At 42.7% G+C, this 23,124-nt stretch overlaps 1 protein-coding gene across 1 annotated transcript in view; it reads left to right on the top strand.

The window, feature by feature from the left end:
- sash1a (SAM and SH3 domain containing 1a) overlaps positions 1 to 23,124 on the top strand; it is a 167,066-nt gene that overhangs the window by 135,518 nt on the left and 8,424 nt on the right. Inside the window, 15 exon segments of the mRNA XM_034202749.1 lie at positions 585 to 635; positions 739 to 788; positions 5,733 to 5,773; positions 5,934 to 6,023; positions 6,107 to 6,219; positions 7,474 to 7,572; positions 12,377 to 12,512; positions 12,904 to 13,871; positions 15,907 to 15,981; positions 16,201 to 16,344; positions 17,568 to 17,700; positions 18,636 to 18,805; positions 18,980 to 19,189; positions 21,491 to 21,641; positions 22,195 to 22,323. Coding sequence (XP_034058640.1) covers positions 585 to 635; positions 739 to 788; positions 5,733 to 5,773; positions 5,934 to 6,023; positions 6,107 to 6,219; positions 7,474 to 7,572; positions 12,377 to 12,512; positions 12,904 to 13,871; positions 15,907 to 15,981; positions 16,201 to 16,344; positions 17,568 to 17,700; positions 18,636 to 18,805; positions 18,980 to 19,189; positions 21,491 to 21,641; positions 22,195 to 22,323 — 2,560 coding nt within the window.

Genomic DNA, 23,124 nt, shown 5'->3' with positions numbered 1-23,124 from the left:
CTGGTCACTACCCTTAAGCAAAGTGCTGACCCCATTTGTTTCCATGGTGCCTTGCATTGCACAGCAATGTTGTATTTTCAAAGAATTGAGGAAACCTTGAAGGTGTTGCCTTGAATGGAGGGAGGCTCACGTCATTGCAAACATACTGTGGGATTCATAAAGTCAATTACGTAGATTCCTTTTTGGATATCGTCTTCTGCTTGGGCAGTCAATACTTCACCAAACTACACCACCGCCCAGTGGTATTCTATAACCATCATAACAAGTATTGCAGGTTTGGGTACTTGAAGCAAGACTTGACTTGTCGAGTCGACTCTGGGTGTGTTATTGGTGTGTGCACACACGTGCTGGTGTTTGTTTTCACTGTCATGCAGGTGTGTCTACATGAACCTAACCAAAGGACGGCTTTCCCACATGCAGGCATGATTAAACTCATAATAATCTTCTGTTGCTGCAGTCAACCCACCTTTCTTTTCATATGGAGGGATTGTTTTACCTTTCCAGTGTATATTCTGTGCTCACAGTTCATATTTGACTCTGACATGTTGCCTTCTTTCTTCTCCCTCTCATGCTATTTTTTCCAGGAGAAACAGGATCCAAGCACCACCTCCCAGCAGCTTCGTACTGAGATCCAGGTAAACAGAGACACTATGTGAACAAAGTATAAGCTTTACACTGTCAGCTTTACAAATTGTGGCACAAAGTAAATCTGACCTGTTTTCTTCACTCTGTCCACAGGAATCATTAGGCTTCAGCAGTGAGGTGTCCACTCCAGAAACAGACAGAAAGTAAGTTATTTCCCCCCATTAAATCATGGTAACATGTGACCGTAGCCAGTGTGGAACCATGAAACTTGCTTGGATTGAAATATGTGCCTGTTGCACGTCAAAACAATGTGCAGCTTAACCTGCGTCTGGAGCGCATCAAACCCGTACACGCCTGTACACATAATCATGAATCACACTTAGCCCTGCTGCATGTCCGCAGCTAAAGATGGAGAGAACCAATGAAATACACTCTCCTCCATATGTAGCTCATGTGATTGATAGATCTCTTATGTGACAGCTTGTACAAAAGGTCTCTGACCTTGCCAGTGGGGAGAAGAGGTCAGCTCCTCAGGTGGAAAACTCCAACTTTGTGGATGAGGAGTGAGCAATAGAGACAGGTTCAGCTAAGATTAGTCAGTTATATGAATATGAGTATTTCCTTTGAAGTTTAATCCCAAAGTTCTAATAATAATATAACGTAATTATATACAAAATATCACCTTTATAATATTAGGAAGACAGTTTTTGTTTGAGAATAAAGAAACCAACCCTCCACATTAACAGACACCCAACCTATGACCTGCAGTCGGTCCCCTGAGCTCCTTGGTCACATCCCTGCTGTGGTTAAAGGAAAACACTAACTGCTTCCTTTAGTTGACCTGCGCAGTCGAGCTGCCATTCTCTGTTCTCTGGCTGTCCATGCTTCCTTCCTGCCTTTGTGTTGAGCTGGGGAGAAGGGGGAGACAGAGAGGGGGAAGGAGCATGAACGAAAGAGCAGGATGGAACCATGCATGGGTGGGGTTCCTTTTCACTGGTTACTGTAACACAAAGTGTGTGTGTTCATCTAAACCCACCTCTGTGTTTATTTTGATGAATGTTATCCACCATGGCTAACCATGAAATCCATATTATACAATGTTATACACATTCAAAGCAATCAAAAATGGTTGTTACAACAGCTCTATAAACTGTCAAATGGAATTAAATCCATTGCAGTCACTAACATTTAGCTTCTTATTTTTAATTATTTTGTAATCCCTGTTCAACAAGACTTGGTGTAAAACATATATTCAAATGTTTCCCTGCATCAGGATGCGCAAGGAGTTTTAAAAACAGAACAGATTTCCTAATGGTGGGGACCAGAAAATCCCCATTTGAAGAAGAGATAAAGTAGAGACGCATAGATTAGTGCAGACATTTAGGGCCCACGTCAAAATCCAATGCCATGTTTGCTAGGGTCAAAGGTTAAATAAATCTCAGTGTGCCTCGGGAATGATCTCCTTTATATCAATTGTATCTGGTGCTTGTTCTGCACCATCACCCCTGAGTGAACCCCAGTGGAATTGTCATGTTCCACGTGACGGCCACGTGCGGCAGAGGAAGCGCATACCATAGACATGATCTCTTCTCCCATGGCTGTATATGCTGCACAGACAAATGCTTTGGTTGATGGGAACCAGATGCCAAATTTCAGATGACGTCTCTCTGCTGTTTGAGAAAGTCTCAGAAAGAGCCTTCTTCCTATCAGTCCATTTTCTCTCTTTCCTCCGTGCCTCTCATCTCTCAAAAACATTCAGACTTTGTCACACCTCAAGTCTTCAGCTACACTCTAATTAAACTGTTCAACATTCATCCATCTCCTCACCCCTATCACTCTTTCTACTATGTATGTCTCATCCATTGAAGCCCCAGACTACTACTACTAAGTTAAATATGAAACAATTTTTTTTTTAAATCGCCGTTTAAAGGTTTTTAATGATTGAGGACAAAATGTTCCTCATCCGAACCTATTATTTTTGTATCCATCCTTCTCTCATTCATCCCAGCTCTGTTCTCCTTTACATTGCCCATGGTCCAATTTGTGCTGAATGGGATTTAGCCAAAGTGATGTATCATGTGCAGAGTGATAGACAAGCCCCCTCAATTCCTCATGACACATTCCTCACAGCCTCAAAAGAAGCACGCTCGCATGCACAGACACGGATATCCCCATCATCGACAATAGGACCCAGAGGAGATTACCCAGACGCCATCTTGGGCTGTGCCACCTCTCTGTCTGTGTCCCCTTGTCACTTTGTTGGCAGGAGGTGGGCACAACTCAGATAATGTCTGCCCTGCAAGTGGTGATGACAGAGTGCTCTAAGAAAGCTGGAAGGGTTTGAGACAGAGACTTCCTGTTTTGAAAGGTGACTGATTAGTGAGTTATTGTTGCAGAGAGTGGGCAGAAGGCTTATAAGTGAAGTTAACAGCGGAAGTAAATGGATCTTGATCAAAACATACACAGAAAAATACAGTTTTTTGGCCCTAACGGTATGTAAGATTGTGCCTTAAGCGGCCGTTGCAGTGGAAACCCAGCTTATGCAACTAATATTCATGGAAATGTAAGCCGTGCCATGTGAAGAATCTGTGTAACAACGGTACAATGTTAGAAAAACCAAAGTACCTTGTTGGCATATTTACCACTTGTGCCTGAGTGTTGCAGCCCTCATGGAACTGCAATTTGCTTGAGAGTAGAGCTCAGGAGACCGTGAACACCAGCACAAGCTCAAAAATGTGCAGTTTTTATATTTGGTGTTTATATGCAATTTATTTATTTATTTCCCTCCATGTAATCTCCCACTTCCATGTGACCTTTGAACTCTACTATAACCCCTGGAGCGGTCATCCATCCACTCTTCCTGTGGACAATGCCACTGTCACACTGGGTCGCTGCCTTTCATTGTCTCTACCAGATAACCGGAGATCACCTCTCTCCAGGTGGCCAGCCCTGCCGTCACACAATCACACCCACATGTGTGCAATGCTGTGATTTATGCTGAGTTTGCAGCTGTGTGTCCAAATCCGGCTTTGTGCTGGTTTATCATCTTTCCTGGACAGCAGTCTCTGCCGTCCTTCTGAATGTTTTCAACACACCAAAAGCCATGGCGCACAGCAACAGAGCCTCATAGCTACATGGGCTATGTTTCAAACGTTAATAATGCTTCACATCCTGGCAAAGGAAGCACATTCAGATATATAATTTCCACAGAGCAAAGTGGCAATTCACTGACAGCCACTATGGCATTAGCTCATCATTGTTCCACTTAACACTTTTACAATGCAGTGCTGTATCATAAAATACACTTTCCTCTACGCTATATAGGTTCAGGCAAAGTTAAGATACTGTGCCTTACATTGTGCAGAAGGTTGAAAGTTGGGTCCGCAGTGAAATGTCCCCTGCTCAATACAAAGAACCTAATTGAAATGGAAAGGCTTGGCAAAGATTTAAGGTTAAACCAATTAAGTTGCCAACCACACAATGCCTGGACTGACACCTCCTTTGAAATATATTCAGGCTCTTTTAAAGTGTGTGAGCACCAGTGTGCGTACATACATACATACATGCATGCGAGCGCTGCACTGGAGGTTAATTTATAGAGCATGGGGGTTGGTGCAACGTTGCCACAGAAAAGCCTCTATTGAGTGAGTTCTATTAGCATTAGCTTTGGCCCTAGCCTATCTGAGAGGAGGATGAACAGAGGGGCCAACCATACAGGCCTCCATTCAATTAGCATCTCATTATGTTGCCATGGCAGCCCGGGCTTTAAAGCCATCGTGAAGATTTCCCATTGCAGCCAGAAAGGGCTGCCATGCCTGAACAAACATGGGAACACATATGTACGCAAACACACACGCTGTCACTGGAGAGGGAAGTGACCTGTTCGTCTTGTTTTGATCCTGTCACACACTTTCACATTGCTTCACTGCCAGCCACCGTCTCCCTGCACGGCTCAGCAGCTGCATACCAACGTGCAATGGGCTCCACTCATAAAGGGTCTCTGGATGTGTGAAAGTAAGAGACACGAAAAGAGTGAGAGAGCTGGCGAGGAGATTTACTTAAAGGGTCTCAACTGGACCAATGTGTCGTTATTATCTTTCTATTTCCCCCATGATTCTTTCCCCTTTTTATAATTGAAAGGATTGAGACGCTTAAAGTGTGCTGCCACCACACACACACACACACACACACACACACACACACACACACACACACCCCCCTACCTGTAGATCTGGAGACATGATGTGAAGCCCACACCCCCTCTGTACCCTCTTACTCAGCCCACTTAGCTCAATCTGAAAACAAAGTCTTTCCTACTGTGAAGGTTTCAGCAGCTACTTTAAACACGACCCGCTGAAGCCCATCCCCCTTTCACCCTCCTTTTTGATATAAAGAATACAGAAATAGATTGCCGTTGATGTGGTTTCTGGTCTCCTCCAGAACAAGGGAGAGTCTGCCCCGGCCTCTCACGCTGCTGAACATCAGGCGAGGCTGCTCAAACATGACTTTTTGATTGGAAGCTGAGTGCAGTCTATGTGTCACAAAGCTTTTGAGTTGTTATTTTCTCACCATAGTACTGGTTATTTAGCAAGGCTTATAGATATATCAGAACAGCAGTTTTACAGTTATTTTCCACTTCTCCCACTCTTCTCTCTCTCTTCCTCGTGACTGTCTCTCCTGTGGAGGGAAGTGGAAACACAAACAGGCTGAGTCTGCCCTGTGGTTTCTCCTCTCTCTTCCTCTCTCTTCCTCTCTCTCCCTCTCTCTTCCCGTTCACATGCTTGACCTTTCTTTTCCTTCATCTATTGGACCTCCCTCGTTTCTTTAATGCTTTTTAAACAGTTTGTAGTACCACCATCCTCATCTGACCGTCTCGTTTTTGCAACAGAGTGTCATTGTCTACATCTTCTATCCTCTACCTTCTCCCTCTCAAGCCTCAGGAGCCTGGCTGTACTGTCACATAAGAATCACCACTGACCCCATGTGGTGAACAGACATAACTGCAGCCCTGTTTGCTTAAAATGACCAGTTATAAACACAACGACACTGATTTGTAGCTATTTGGTCGCTGGATACGATTTTGGAGTAGAAAGAAGCAAGATACTTGTTTCTAATGTAAATTCATCTTTATTTTCTCTTTCCCCCAGAATGCCCCTGCACAAATCCAGCTCTGAAGATGGATCTGGAGGTAATTGAGATGCAATTGTCTTTTGCTGAGATGTTTTTTTCTAAATGAGTATGCTTTTGTATTAATTGATGCTTGAGGAAGTCATATTTGCATTATACCTAATTGTAAAAAAAAAAAGAGAATTATTTTCCCCATGTGACTGAACCTGCCCTGTCTTTAGGTAAATGGGACAATAAGAAGAAAAACAAATCTTTTTGGCAGAACTTCCGCAAGTCTCAGCACAAACCAGTCATGCGACAGACATCCAAAGGTTGGTGTAGCTTTATTTCTCAGATCCCCTTTACTTAATTCATGTTGCCTCATATGTGACCTTTTGCTTGTTTCCCTGTACAGGAGAAGACATAGGCTATGTGGCCAGTGAGATCACCATGAGCGACGAAGAGCGAATCCAACTGATGATGATGGTGAAGGAGAAGATGATCACAGTGGAAGAAGCTCTAGCTCGGGTAGGAAGCTTCACTGACTTCCTGCCTCATGTCGCACCTACCCCCCCCCCCCCTCAAATGACCAATTCCCTTTTGAAAGTGCCACAAGATCCCCTCACCTCCTCCTGGATTAGTTTCCAGCTCCCTTCTGCTCTATATTCCCATCATGCCTTTGGCTTACTAAAATGACTTACTCATACTAACATGTACCAGGCCCCACATTTTAACCCTGCCATGTCCTCTTTACACACACACACACACACACACACACACACACACACATACACATACACATACACATACACACACACACATACACACACACACACACACACACTCCAGAATGTTGGTTTCCAGAGGTTCAGGAGTGTGGGGATTTAAAGGTGTGAGCTCTTGTGTGTGTGTGTGTGGATGTGTTGTTCAGTTCATAATTGCGAAGTTGGTGTCATAGTAACTCAACAGCTCCATCTGTTCGGTGGGATGCTCTGGTGCCCTGTGGTATTTCTCTCTAGGTGGATATGGTGGATAATTACTTGGCTCTCTTTACATTTCTTTCTGAAGAATTTTTGCCTCTTCTACTTTTTTTACTTTCCGACTTCTTTCTTTTTCTTCCATCCTTCCTTTTTTCCTTCCAATCCCCTTGAATTGCTCATGAGTAGCCTGGTCATGCAACAGCATTTTAGCACTGAATTGCTCTCCGCAGAGCAGATTTGATCTTCCTACCCTTAGTTTCCCATAGACCTTTGGTTTTATTTTTGCCAATAGCCTCACTAGCTTATCGCTTTAGTGATTGTCAATGAATCAAACCAATCAATGTCCAGCCTTTGTGGATCATTTTCTTTAACTTGTGGGGTTTTTATTATTGTCAGTATAATATTAAATAGTATGTGTGTCCAGGGATGTAGTTGGCTATAAATATTATACGATTCAATCTGCCTTTCAGTATTTGTATTCTATTGGATTCATGTGTGCTTTAAAGCAATACATAAATCTAAAAGTAATTCCTCATATAGAAAAGGCTAATGACAGGAGTCTGTGGACATAAAACACAATAGACTTTTGTTCACTAGTTGTTTGCAAATAGAGGCTACATGCCTTTAATTTACCACTACGTCACTTATTCAGTCGTTGTAATTTGTATTTGTGTCTCTATATATGCACAGAAGTGACGCCTATCAATTGTCTGTTAGCATATGGAGGGATGTAGCATGTCTGGTGAGAGTGGGTTTCCCCGCCCTGTTCCTCTGCCTCTCTAAACTCTTCTTCTCCACGTAGCTAAAGGAGTATGAACTCAACAGACAGTCCAGCAGTACTGACACTGCTGAGTGGACTGAGGAATCTGCATCCAATCTAAACCAGTCCTCAAACTGCAATGTAAGTACACCCCACCCCATTACCCTGACTCCCCCAAAACCCTGACCTCTCCCCTTTGACTATACCTCTCATAACAACCTCACCTCAACCACTCTCACCTTTGAGTTTGATTTTCAGCAATGGAGGTTACATTACATTACATGTCACTTGTTAGACGCTTTTATCCAAAGCGACTTACATTCAGTACTGTGGGCAATCCCCACAGGAGCAATTTGGGGTGAAGTGTCTTGCCCAGAGACACAACATGCTGCAGTGGGGTTTGAACCTGTGACCACCAGGTTCCGAAGGAAAGTCGTTGTTTCGACATAAGTGTGGATGGATTTGTGTTTATTCCATATGAAAAAACTGGTAAATGAACTTGTTTTTCCTAGCGTGATGTCTAGACAATCTGCCTTTTTGATATCCCTTTTTAGGTGTGTTTTAATTTTGGACATATTTATATGGAGTTGCTTAAAGCACCTTAACTCAACCTTAATTGCCTTCCTTTCCCTTTACCTCCCTGTATCTTCCCTTCTCTCTCTGCTCTTAATTCATTGGCCAACTACTATACATCCACCTTTGCACTTACATCCACCATGTCATGTGCATCTTTATACTATGGTTGTTACCTCTCAGAATCTAATTTATTACCAACTACTAGGTTCACAAATACTAGGAATTTGCTTTGGTTTATGTGGTGCATAGAAAGAGACAGAATGAAGAATAAGTAGCAAAACATAATACATCTCAGAATCTTGTCCCATCGCTTGTCTCGGTTTACTAAGCCTGTGCTCACAAATTGGCAGTCACAATGAGATATATGCTGTTTGCTACAAATCCTCTCTATATTTTATGCATCAGCTTAGTCCTGTCATGGGCAATTGAAATATGTCCTCAAACATTTTTTTTAATTGCCTGCTGTAGTGAAATATACATTGTCTGTTGGACATTTGGGTCAGGTTTGTTTCCATCAATCAGTTGTAATTGTATCTTGCTTATAGCTTAGTGGAAATTCCCACAAATCTACCAGACACCCTTTGCTAAATATGCTCTTGTTAGAATCATTTAGTCAGCTGTGATCTGTGGGGAGAAGGCCTCCAAACCTCCGGTCACCTTTAGAGTGAGACCTTTGAGGATAATGTGTTTGGTGGAGCTGAAGCTCAGACAATCGGGGTCTGTTGGACACAGTTTTGTGTTTGTTGACCCTCTGTCAGTTCTCTCTGTTCTTCCTTTTCTAAACGTAAGTCAGCTCTGAAACAGATTCACAGTGGCCATGACGGTTCTTTATTACCTCGGTGTGTGGCATCATATTGGAAAAACATCTTAGAGTCTCACACATTGACCCAATTTTCTTTGTAAAATCAGTTTTTCGAAGTACAGGACCACGGAAATAATTACCTGCACATGTTTATTTTGCAATTTGGAATGTGCTACTAATTCCTGACTAAACAACACTGAGTTATTCTAAAAACAATCCCTCCTATTAAGCTAATGCATGTGCATTTCATGTTTTCATTGCTGAAGTAAATGGAAGGTTGACCCCACAGCCTCTTCAAGAATCAGCTTTAGATCCAGCACAGTCGCCTTACCATAATCACAATTTCTTATATATTCAAGTGGTTGAAAAGGCTTTGCAGTTTTTCCTCTACTTTTACACATTCATAGCTGCTTGAAGAGGGCTTCAACGTCAGTAATTGTTTAGTGTGCATTCATAAACTCATGAAATCAGATCCGCTGAACTGAATTTGTAAAACTATGAATAAATACTAATGGTAAATAGTTTAACCGCCTAGGGTCCCTATTCAAATGGTCTTTATTTTAATGATTGATGATTTTCTTCATGCCATACATAACCTCAGCTCAAGTTTCGTTGTACTGTTTGTTGTGCTTGTTTGAAATGTGCATGAGTTTGCCGATCATCTTATCAGTCAGTCAACCCTCATGTTACCCCTCTGCTCACTTCCTGTGGAAAGATGATTGATCGATTGGGTTTTTTTAAAGTCTGGAGAGGATAGAAGATTTACTGTAGGAGCATTGTTTAGAGGAACATACATCTTGGCTCTGGAGGCTGTGAACAAATGCAAGAGCTGGAGGCAGAGAGGAAACAAGGGAGAGAAAAATTGGGGAAGATAAAGACTTTGCACTGAAAAGGGGGGAGTTCTGTATCCCCCTTGCCCCGAGTTCCAAAACCGGCCACCTCAGGAAATATTGCTACACTGCTGGGGCCTCTAGTGGTGTCACGTACCGCCCCCTCTCCCCTCTAATGAATGGATTTGGGTCATTCCCGATTTCAAATAGTTAACAGATTTGTGTGTCTGTGTGTGCCTCTATATAGTGACATGTAAATATATGGTTCAGATATATGGCTGACATGTTGGCATGGCTTTGGCTTCTTTGTGCCTTTTCTTTGATGCTGTCTTCTCCCGGTCTGTCTTCCTCCGGCTATCGGGTCCCACATTCCAGGGCTGGCCATTAGCGATGTCGGGGCCAAGGCAGGGTCAGAGGGGCTCAAATGCTGGGATTGTTCTCCATGCACAACACGCCTTTTCTCTGCTAGCTGTGCGGCACGGCACTTCCAAACAGTCCCTCATTCCTCAGAGCTGAATTCACGAACAGGCTGCATCTGTATCAGCCAACATGTGCACAGATACAATTTTGAATTGTGCATGCGTGAGAATGTAATCAGCCTATTACGGATTTTCTGGGATACATTTTTGCTAACTTGTTGGATATTAACAAAGAACAAGTTACCCTTGGGTTTTGAATGAGGTGGTAAGTTTTAAGGCACATTTATGCTCTTGAATGCTTGAAGTAGATAGTAGCTTTAATTGATGTTGTGTGGTGCAGGATGACATATTTTAGTGTGCAACATTTTTTTTCCGTATTTCGTATTCTCCAGCAAAATACATTATACAACCCGTCCAGGGTCTGTAGTTTTTCTTTAAAGTTTATTTGCATCTCCAAAGCTATGGGAGCAATCCTAAATTTAATTTATGAAGTTAAATGGCTATTGTGGTGGTGAAACTGTTGCATGTGGCCTTTTAGCCCTGCTTGATTCATTGCTTCCTCTGTTTGGCTTTCTTTCTCTGTGTGTCTTTCCTCTGTTTTGAGGTCATTTGCAGTGACGGTATTTCTCAGGACTATGATAGGACCAATATATCATTGTCGTCTCTTACCATCGTATTGTCCCTTTCTCTGTCTTTTAAACAAGGAGAGTGTGGGTCAACTATGAAATGACTATTGCAGTTGTCCGGCACATAGCTATTCCCACATATGACTTCACATGAGTCACTTCTCAATAACAGTTATTAAGAGGAACTGAGTTACAGAAGTGGATTCCCATCCAATCTGTGATTTCACAACCTTTACATCTGCTCTTTTATCAGTCATCTCTGACTTGTTATTACATTACATTCACTGAATCGAATACAATAAAGCATCGTGTAGAGCAAATGGAAAGTTGAAGCTTTAGCCAGAATTGTGTGGTTCAGCTGAGGTATTGTCATGGAGAACTGAGCTGAGGGAGAAGTGAGTTATGGGTTTTCAGAAACTATTTCTGCAGTTTTGTGGGAGGCTAAATAAATGGCTATACCCAAGTTCTGGTCTGTTGAACTGATATGATGGAAGACCTAAAGGTTGATAACGCATCTCTAAAAAAGGTGAAGTGGAGCTATGTTTGATAGAATGGACTTCACAGTGATTAATATGTTGTTCCCTCTTCCAACTTGGCAACTAATTGTAAGGTTTTGTAGCGCTAGTGGTTTGGTGCCATTAGGGATTTTTGGACAATGTCAAATCTGTGTGCTCCAACCAAGCCACACTTATTAACATCATCCCTACTGGATGTCAGCAGCCTCAGAGCCAGGCCTGTGGTCAACAACAGCGAGAAAGCGGTTTCTTCTCTGCTAGCTTTAGAGCTGTAACCGTGGATAGCATTTCATAAGACAGAGTGCTGAGCCCTGCAGGCCTGCTCTGTCTAGTTGTGTGTAGAGTATGTGATGCATGAATGCGTGTCCCTTTGCAAGCGATGCAGTCAACCTCAACTGTGGAACTGGCAGCGTGTGACAAAAGAGGTGTTGTTGTTGTGGAAACCAGTGGCAAATTGCCAGTCTCCCTTGAAAAAGAGATTGTTGATCTCAATGGGATTTTACCTGGTTAAATAAAGGCTACAAACAAATAGAAACAAATGAAGTTGTTGGAGCTCCATGATAATTATGGTAGTTCTTGCCAGAGAATCTTTAGGCCAATGCTTGGCTCATCATCCTCATCATCACATGGGGACCATAGAGAGAACACAAACAGCTTGGGGAGTTTTTGTGTGTTTGTGTGGATGATGAAAATGTTTGTGACTTCATTCATTATGGTCTCTTTTCCTCTCTGTGCAGAAAGTTTGAATGCATTGCCCTTCAATTGAGAGGCAACACAACGCAGAGTTGGAACATTTATTGTTTTACTGCTTCATCCAAATGTACTAATTATTTAAGTTCAAGTTATTAATATACATTTATGAACTTAACATGATGTGTGCCACTATCCATCTAATCATCCATTTCTCACTCACTAACTTTAACTCCACCCTAAACAATACTTCCATCTGTTACATATAACATAAGTGTTCAATATCACAAAATGTTTTTATTTTTCACTATTTTTTACGTTTAATTCCTTTTGAAACAAAACCACACGTTTATTTTACACTTGCATTGATTTGATGGTACACTAAAGAAGATCCTCCCTTTTCTCAAGGTTTATTTAACTGAGTAGTTGTTTACCGTCTGTTCCTTTTTATCATATCATCCTTCCCTCTGGCTCTCTCTTCCACCAGTCTCGTGAACAGTCAGACGATGAGCAGTCGGAGGACTCTGTGAAGTTCAAACGGCTTCACAAGCTGGTTAACTCTACGCGCCGCGTCAGGAAAAAGCTCATCAAGGTGGAAGAGGGCAAGAAACATGGCTCAGAAGGTTTGTTACTCCATGTCTTAAAATGTTGTCCTCGCATTATTTAACAGTTAAACATATGTTCATGCATTATTGGAAACATTTTATGATAAAAATATGTTTTTTGGCACTTTGTCTGTCCTCTCTAAAGAGAAGTTTAAGTTCAGCCATGTTTCCAACTGGTGGTTATTAGAAATGAGTTCCGTTAAAAGGGATCTATTTTTTGAATGCCTAAGTATTACATTCTCATCTGTCATGGCTTTTGCCTAGTACTCAGACTTTAAGAATGTGTTTTGAAATGTGGGCTGGCTAGCTAAGGTTTGGAAAACCACAGATGGGTCATGGGACTACTCAGAATCTGATGTCTAAATCCTCCTGATTAACAAACTGTCTGGATTCTGTCTTCTTCTTCTAGATTTTCTGAATCTGCGGTCACCTCCCACCTGTGAGAACAACACAGCTCTGTATACAGGGGTCCTGAAGAGGCCCCCTCGGCCTCAGGAGAGCTCCCTCACCCAGGATCAACTCTCTCTGGATGGAGACACAGACAGCCTGACCAACTCCCCCTCCTCCAGCAGCCTGGACACCTGGTCCGGACACAAGCTGGTCAAGACCTTCAGTAAATCTTCCAGTACCCACGGTCTCATCCGACCCCCCAAGAGAACCCCAGTCGGCTCTACAGGCCTGGGAGACTCCAACTTGGGCGTAGGAGGCAGCGGCTCTTCCGTTTCAGAGCTGGATGGCTGTGAATTGGACGAAGAAGGAAAGCTGTCACGCTCCACAACCGACAGCGAGATGCGGAAGGCTCTGAACTCCATCTCCCATGGGGTAAGTAACAATGAGGCGCTCTATGCCTACTATGGCCTCACAAAACCCCGCCCTAAACCCCACTCCCAGTCCCGCCTCCTGATCTCTCTGGATGACGGTCCACAAGGAAGTCCCAAACAACAATCTGCCAACCGGCATCACGGCAGCTGGACGCACCGGAAACCTGATCCCAACTACGCTTACTCCACCAAGCACCTTCTGTACCAACGCTCGCGCAATGCCAAGACCCCTATCTCCCCTCTGTCTGTCTCCCCCTCCTCCCCTGCCCGCTGTGATGTAGCCAAATCAAAAGGTTTTGGCAGTGGGGGAGGGGGCTGGGTGTTCCCCTCTCGCAGGCTGCGTGGTCGAACGGCAGTCAGTGAGCTGAACATCACCTATGTGGTGGAGCGGAGCCTGTACGGTCACCTCAACTGGGCCCAGCTGGTCCGCCCCGTTACCCTCAGCCGCGCCGAGCGCCGCTGTCTATTGGAGGAGGACCGAGAAGGGGACAGGAAGTGGGCGGCCAGTGTTGACCGCTGCACCAAGCGAGTGCTCTTGCGCATCCAGCAGAAGTCTGTGAGTTCAGACCATGAGGTTTAAATCGACCGCCTCGTGTGAGCAGGACTCGGTGCTTCAAAGTTGCAGAATAGCTCAGAGGTTATATGGCAAGATACAGCAAACACACACAACACACATGCCACGCCAAATGACTTCCACCTATCCATTTAAATTGCCCATGTAAGAAATCCACATTAAAGCATGCAACTCTGCTCATTTATAGAAAAAAGGCAAGGGGCTCGTATATCTATCACAGACTTAACTGCCCTGAAAAGACTGTCATCTTCAATGACCTTTAAGTAAATGCCTTTGGCTTTCACCAAAAGCCTTTTTTTATTTCAGCTAAATATACAATGATTATGTAATGTGCAGTGGCACACTTATGAGGTTAAGTTACAGAAGTAAGTGCTTTTTGATAAATGTCAGATCCTTGAGGAACACTGGCATATACGCACTGATCCTTGTGGGCAAAAGGGATATTATACAAACTCGAAGCTGCTCATCTTTAGAACTGCACAGTACATCGCCTTAGAGACATATTCAATTAAACGCCTTAGTCAACTGCTTATGGCTTATAAACGTTCAAATGAATTGTGTTAGGCTGTGTATAACAACAGAGAAGTGGAAACAGAAAAACAGCTACTACTTATTCATATCGCAGTGAATGCAAAATGTAAGTTCTGTCTAACGTCAACCAGCATTAAAACAGTGTGGTTGTATAGCAAGGGACTCACTTGCTCCCTGTATGAAATGCCTGTGTGTATAAGCAGAAGTAGGGACACATTCTCTAGGTGGTGATACAGTGGAGCTATCCCGCAACTTTGAGGGTACCTAAATCCTATCGTGTTCTAGTGAAATCACCGGAGGTCGTTCTCATCCAAAAACTCTCCAAAAAATCCACTTTTTCTGTTGTTGCTTTTCGTGTCCTTCTTTGGCCCGTGCCTCTACAGTTGCTGATGTGATTTTTATTTGTTTTAATCTTTAGTTGATTTTCTTTCCTATGATTGTCTTTGAGAGACTTTTTTTCTGGGTGCATGTCCATTCCATCAAGCATCGCCATCACATTCAAAGTGCTTTTTTTTGGACTTGGCTGCAAACATGTTTGTTCACCAAACTGCTTTTCCTGGGAAGTTGTGCTGTGGACTGCAGCTGTGGACATCTAATACACAAAATATCTTTTGAACGTGCAATGCATTCACATGGAGGATCTTCGTCCAGGGTTCGTGGGAGTTTAGAAGTAATGGCTTTTTAAGCAAAGGAGAACTGCTATCAAGGGCCCCACTTGAACAAAGTGTTGTTTGGCAGATGCATTTGTGCATGTCTCTACGTGTCTACATGTCTGTGTGTGACCTACTGCAGAGCTTAGGTAGGATTCAAGAAGTCAAAGCCTCTCATGTCACAGTTCCCGTTGTGTCTACCCCTGTTGACCTCTACAGTTGATCCAAAAAGTCCCCATATCACCCTGTCCTCTCAGCAGAAACAATTTACCCTCCCCAAAAATGTTTCTGATGAGAATTAACACATTGTCCGCTCCAAATAACCTATATGTTGTGCATGTTTGCATACTAAGCCCTGTTCTGCATTTTTCATAATTAACCACTTGACATTTTGCATCAGGCTTAAAAGTAATAAATATATATCTTGTAAAAGTACGGCTATATATTTTAGCTTGGCCCCATCAAGAAAGGTTTAATTTAATCCAGGGATTTAAGGTTTAAACCGTATGAGCGACTTGTTGGAGACAATTTAGTGCTCTCCACGGTCAATATAACAGCTCATTTGCCTCGAACCGTGCAGTAACCCGCAATTTTAAAGAGGAGCTCGTATAACAGTTTGTGTTACATCATGTCTGTTGGCTGTCCACAAGTCCCATATGACGTCATGACCCCGCATACATATATACCATATCCCCATGTACATTCATCAAAGTGCTGCCTGTGTTGTGTCAAGCATGAATCATTGTGAGTTGACCCTCAGTGGGTGTGGATGGGGAGTTCCTGTAACCTGACGTTCTAAATGTGACTCATTTGATTGTGTTTTGGCTCCCCCACAGAGAACGTGCAGCTTCGGGGGCTTTGACCTGTCTAACCGTTCTCTCCATGTGCTCAACGTGGGCTCAGAGGCCAATGTAAGTGCCGGCAGCTCGTAAAATTAGAAGAGGCTGTGAAGAGCCCAACCTGAACCTTCCTGTCACACTAAATCACCTTTCTCTCCTGTTTTCTCCTGTTTTTTGTGTGCCCCCTCTGCCCTTTGTCTTCTTCCATTTCCATCCACTCCTGATTAATCCGTCACCTTCTTCCCCTCTGTCCTTCCTTCTCCGTTCTCCCTTCCCTTTTTCTGATCACAGCATAAAGATCAGGAGGCCATATACAGAGAAGTGGTCAAATCCCCCACCACCTCTCGGATCTCACTGGGCAAGAAGGTCAAGTCGGTCAAGGAGACGATGAGGAAACGCATGTCGAAGAAGTACAGCAGCTCCTTTTCTGAGCAGGTTAGATATTTACACCCACACCCACCCACACATACCATTTTTTAATGCTTTATTTCCAAAAAGTTCAGTTTACATTAAGGATTCTGTTTCCCTTATTTTCCAGGCAAGTGAGGTACATCCGAACCTCAACTGTATTTAAATGTGATAGCTTAAACATATACAGTCTCAAAAATCCACACCGTACTTTTTATCCTTAAAACAGTAAGCCAAGGGCTGCTTTAAAAAAATAAAAGTGCCCCATGTTCTGCAAACATTTATGGGATGTTTTGCAGTGTAAGCCACATTTTCTGTCCACAGGCTGTGAGGGAGTGGGAGTATTTGTGTTAGTAACGGTATAAACATGGACATTTTAAACACACACACACACATTTGGATTTCTCTCTGCCGTGCTGTCCCTGGGTGGAGTGTGTGCTTCATGCTGAGCTCATGGAGTGATGCAAGTCTCCCCCAGGCTAGCTCTCTGGAAATGAAGTGTGAGAGAGTATAATGGCTGTCTCAACTGCACAGTCCTAATTGTTTTGGGCATCCTGTGGCTTTACTAGTGGCCTGTCCAGCCCTCCAGTTTGATGTTGCCTTGCAAAGTGTGTCATTATTGTACAGTTGAACATCTGGCCATCATGGTGGTCTCAACACTGACCCACATATTCTTCCATTAGTCATGGAGCCATTAGATGGAAAAGAGCGAATAGAAATTAATTTCCTTGGGACAATTGTTCAACAAAGTTTGAGACCACACTGCCACCTGGTGGTTGATAATACACACAACATTTGTATTGTCTGAGCCTTTTTTTTTTACTTAAAATCTTTAAACTTAATTTTTTTGATTGTGTTATTTCTAACATATGCAAGATAATGCAATGCAGGTCTAAAAAACACAAAATAATTGTATATGTCAGACTAAATGTTATCATAACTGCTATAACTTGATTTAATCTGAAAATGTCAGGGTATTAAACCGTGGGGGATCTATCTTTTGTGTCACCTAATAAACAGCTGATCATATATCATCATTGGATATTAGACTGATTAGACATTACCGTTTCCCCATTTGCGTGCTGCTTAATTTACATACTTTTTTCAAAGCTGATGATTGGTTAATGTTCACATTGGTAAACCCATTGGGCTGAAAACTCACTTTTACATCTGTTTTTTTATGAAAAAATACTGACAACCCCTATCACCGCCCCCCACCCCCCCCCCTTGTCTATCTTTCTGTCATTCAGTCCAGTCCCGATGGAGCCCCTGGCTCCCCTCAGTCCCCTCAGCCTGACACCGACTCTCTGGAGAAGCCGAAGCTCAAGGCCGGAGGATCGGTGGAAAGTCTGCGAAGTTCACTCAGCGGACAGAGTTCAATGAGTAAGACATAATCCAAGTTACTGCTTCTCAAAACTGATGTAGCATGCAGTACAGTGTATGTTTCTTGACATCATGATTAATAGAACAAGCTGTCAAGATTGTTTTTGGTTCCATAAAACATTCCTTCCATAGCAATTAGTCCTCCATTATTTCAAACCACTGTTATTTTACACTTTGGTTGCTGGTGGAGAAATAAAGCACAATCATGTAGTTCTAGGGTGTCATTACATCATTATATGTCATGTACAAATATTTAATGCAAAAACAGGGACGTTTAGTGTACAGCTTAAGTCACCTGTTTTGAGTGATGTTTAACACTAGATGGTGCTCTTTACATTTACTGTTTGCTGGTGTGTATTTCTAATTCATACAGATTACTCAACCTTCTGTCAATACATGTATACTTATCATCATTTCTGTGGAGTGACGTCCATGAAGATCACACCCAGTCCCACGGGCTGCGTCATGTGTTGTGATCTCATCGAGGCTTCAAGTGACCTCTCATCTTATCTAATTACAACTTCTCATAACTTAAACCGGTTGTTTCCCTCACGTCTTTGTTGAGAAAATACCCTCCATCATCTCATGCTCGTGGTGAATTGAAGACTTGGCCGACTAGGTCATTTGAAGCCATAGAAAAAGCAGCCAAACAAGCAGGCAAACATACGGTAATGATTAGTTAGGGAGTCCTGGCCAAATACTCGACTTCAGCTCTAGTTCAAGTTGTTATGACTTTAAGTTCAAGTTCTCCTCTCAATGCAGACACAAAGACACGACAAAGACGTTGACAAAATAATATTAGAAAAGTACTACTACCCGTCCTACCTTCTACTTCAAATCCAAACCTTTGCATGCTACTAAGTACATGTGTATACACTAGTGACCAGGCAATCTTTGTATATCTTCTAAAAATCTGTGTGTGTGTTTGTGTCCAGGTGGTCAGACTGTGAGCACCACTGACTCGTCAGCCAGTAACAGAGAAAGCGTGAAGTCCGAGGATGGTGATGACGAAGAGCCGCCTTACAGAGGGCCGTTCTGTGGCCGCGCCCGGGTCCATACAGACTTCACCCCCAGCCCGTACGACTCAGACTCCCTCAAACTGAAGGTAAACACACTTTGGGACTTGAATATGATTATGCACCGACCACCGGTTGGAGAGCTGTGGATGTACACTTTACTACTTAAATGGTTCACTTTTTTTAATGCTCAATATTTTTAACTACTAAGCGGTTCAGAAAGTTACGTTTTTTTCTGAATGATTGTCTTTGTGATTTTCCAGCGCGGTGATGTGATTGACGTCATCAGTAAGCCACCCATGGGAACGTGGATGGGTCTGCTGAACAACAAAGTGGGCACCTTCAAGTTCATCTACGTGGATGTGCTGGTTGAAGAAGAGGAGAAACCCAAGAGGCCTGTAAGGAGAAGGAGGAAGGGCCGACCCCCCAAGCCCTCATCAGTGGAGGACTTGCTGGAGCGCATCAACCTCAAGGTACAGCGTCGCCATGCGTTGAATACTGAATGGATGTACAGCATCAGGTCAAATCACAGAGTCTTTTCAGTGGCAGTTGAGTAGATTTACCCGCGCTGATTGTGTTCAGTGTACAAACTGCAGAAATGAATTGACCAAACTGAGAAGTCTCACCCATCTAAATAGGAGAAAGCTAATCTTATGGAGTGAATGAAAATATTGTCTTAGCCAAATATTTTCAAAACACATTTGCAGAAAAACAGAGATAAATATAGCATAGACAATTACAGGCTACACAGCTCAGGATGTTTGATCTTACCCTGATGCATAAACATTAACACCCACATTCTCACAACCACGCCCCAACAAAACAACACTCATCTTTAATCAAAACCTACACATAGCTGTGAGCTTGATATCATCTCCTCCCTCTCGGGCAGCCAGCAGGCCTCACTTCCGCAAATAGAAGGAAAAAAACGTTGTGTTTCATCTCTGGCCAGCCTAATGGGAGAGTCACAGATTAAAGATCTAGAGTAATTATTAATGTTGCAGCACAGGCGCTCTAAGCTGTGAGCCAAAAGTGTCACAAGTGCTTCAGAGTGTCCTTAGGCAGCACCAGATTTCTACAACGGGTGAATTCAACTAAACACTAAATTTAAAACATCAAGTTACGTTTCCTGGTTGAAACCAGTGTACCAGTACATTTCAGTACATGATGAAAAAGTATAAATAAATTCCAGTTCCACAGTTTTCTTAACAAAGATCATTATCTTTCCAAGCCCCATTTGCGTTCAGTTATTCAACTTATGTCTTTTTAGTTAGTTCGATCAATTTATTTCACATCCAAGACAAATCATAAACATCACAGCCAATATATTTAAGATGGATTAAAGCAGAGGTATTAGAGCTTAAATCAAGTATTTATTTGTGCAAGTTTTTGTACAAGTTTTTGTTGTTTATGTAGAGGAACAATAGGTATTTTTTCTATATATAGCCCATTTCTCCAGGTGACAGAAAATGTCACCTGTTTATAGAGAGGGGATTTTTTTCAAAGTGTCTCACATCTTTTTTAGTGTAGATATTTCCTCAGCTTTATGTTTTTGAACACACCAACAATGCCTGTCTGTACCCATACAGTGTTAATCTCCATACTCATGTAACTGTTGCGCGAGAAGGGCTCTGCAAAATGATCTTTCGATTTGAAATGTGTTTGGGTTTTTGACAGGCCAAAAGACACAAGAAAGTGTGAGTGAAAGGACACCGCTGCCTGTGTTTGTTAGTCGGTGGTCCTTTGTTTAGTCCTGCATTATCCAGCAGAGATAGAGCACACACAGTTTTTTTGTGAGGTCTCCACCATTGTAATTGATGGTCTCACTGGTGACACAGAGTCTATGTATTCATCCAACAGAGTGCGTGGGTCACACAAACATAAAGCCAAGCAATATTGGAAGTAGAAGAAGTTACGACTGTGTTGAACGATGGTGTGAGCGGACTGTGCACACAGGGCGTATCTAGATCTCTTTTTTGTTGGTCTGCACCCTCTCAGATAACAGGGTGGTTTTGAGTGAGTAGCTTTGGTGTTTGTTTGTGTTGGTGTGTAAAACTTTGCCTTCCGTGGTTGAGGAATGATTTGATGTAACAGTCTCCACCTTCGGTTCTTCTTGTTGCCACATTAAGTCGGCTGGTTTTCCTTTCAAGTCCTGTTTGCCATCTTGGTCACAGTTAGAACAGCTTGGGATTGTGGCTGCTCACTCCATGCTCTTACTCCATTGGTACATGTTGCTTCAAATCAGTTTTATGTGCCTGCCAACATGACAAAGTGTATGCCATATTAATGTGTGTTGACAGTTGAGGCAGCCATAAGCAAATTAGTCACGGCTCAAAGTGATTACATGCCATCTGAAAATCTAAACAGCAGTTTAGATTTGACTCAGCAGTCATTTCAAAATATACTGGTTGGAAAGTAAGTTATGAGCAGATGACAAGTGTGAACCCTTTTTTTTTCTCTCTTACCTCACCTCAATGTCTATATTTAATGTTTTTAGCCCAACGTTTTTTCACTGGTTTAATGACTCATATCCAAAGGTTATTTTTATTTAGTCTAGTGTTTCATTTCATTTCAAACCTTTATTTATCCAGGTGTATCCCATTGAGATCATTGATCTCTTTTTCAAGAGAGACCTGCTCAAGTAGGTTCCACATGAAACATAAACAGAACAACAAAAAGGACATCATACAGCATTGTATGTTTTATTATGACATAATCATTCTTAGCCCCTCAAAAGAAAGTTTAAACTCACACGTGACCTTTATTTCACACAGGAGCACATGCCCACTTTCCTATTCAACGGCTACGAGGATCTGGACACGTTCAAGTTGCTGGAAGAGGAGGACCTGGATGAGCTGAACATCAAAGATCCTCAACACAGAGCCGTGCTGCTCACCGCCGTAGAGCTGCTACAGGAGTATGACAGTAAGTCGAAATAACGTGTGAGAACACACTCCACACTATTTTGATTAAGGTTGACAACCAGGAGTTAAGATCTTGGGTTTTACTGGTTAGTCTCACTAAAATATGCCCAAAATCTATCTATTTGCAGGAACTCTCACTTTAAAGCAAGAATCTGTGTTAGCATCTGTAGAATTGTATAGGTTTATGTCATTCCTAAGTAAAGACAGTACATCCCTGTCATAGCCATTGCAATATGCAATAAGTGGATCAGCTGCAGGTTTTTTATTTTTCAATAACCTTTGAAACAAAAAATGTCCCCGTACAGTTCAGCTGTGTGGCAAAACGGATATCAAACAAATGTTTATTTATTGAGACAGATATCTGGGAAAATAGTAATATATATTCTTAAGTCCTGATCATTTGTAAAGGGATAACCCATACATTGACCATGAGCTGCCAATCTCTACTGTGGCTTTCTAATAAAGGCAGACAACATAACAAATGTTGTGTTTGAATAATGTTCAACCATAATATTGATTATATTGCTGTTTTGTGTGTGTCTTTGTATTTTCAGGCAGCAGTGATCCAGAGCGCAGCGGCCTGTCGGGCTCCCAGGAGAAGCTGCTGTGTGAGGGCCGGGGGCTGGTGGGAGACTCCCCGCGAGACTCCGGCTGCTACGAGAGCAATGAGAACCTGGAGAATGGTAATGATAGCTTTGTAGTGTAGACCAGCTAGACCCTAGGCTTGGACCTAGTTTGGGTCTGGCCTAGCTGTACTCTAGAGCCACAGCAACTCCTTCTCCTTTTCCCTCTGTGGGCGCCCGCTCCATCTCTTTCCATGCTTCTACAACTCCTCACCCATCTCCCTCCTCTGGACCAGCGCCTGCCATCCAGAAAGCTCCTTTGTCTGCCATAGCTTCCCCTAAACCTCTCCTTTTCTCCTCTAGTCGGTGCTGTAGAAAAAGAACTGCTTATCACCTCATTCTCTAAAGACTTTAACTATCCTTTCACTCTACTTTCTTCACCCCTCTTTCCATCTTATAGGCATTATGTGTCATCAGTGCCAAAGTCTAATTGTAACTGAGAGGAAGCCCGGTCCAAGACCACTAAGCGTAGTCCACCCCACAATGATGGGAGCACAGAGGGAGAGACCCCCCCCAGTGCACAGAACAAACTCACTGCCCAGTCCTGGACTCAGATTCTCAGCTCCTCCGCCTGTGGATGCACGGCTTGTTAAAGGATACCGGCAGGATGAATATGGGCTAATAGAGTATTTCTGTTAAGTGTTTTTAATATAGAAAAAGAGCTTGCAGAGTAGCATGTTCATAAATGCTTGTTTTATTTGCAGTGGTGATTCTATAGGCTCATTAGGATTTCAAATGTTTTACCAGACAGGTAACAGAGCACACCTGCCATTTAAATCTGGATGCCTGAATACTGAATACTATTTCAATCTGTCACTTTTTCTTGTGTTTATAGTGACCATGTTGCACAAACAATCGACA

This window comes from Gymnodraco acuticeps, unplaced genomic scaffold (genome assembly GCF_902827175.1).
Source record: "Gymnodraco acuticeps unplaced genomic scaffold, fGymAcu1.1, whole genome shotgun sequence".
Taxonomy (NCBI): Eukaryota; Metazoa; Chordata; class Actinopteri; order Perciformes; family Bathydraconidae; genus Gymnodraco; species Gymnodraco acuticeps.
Note: the sequence above shows the minus strand (reverse complement) of the source record. Positions and strands in the feature narration are given on the sequence as shown.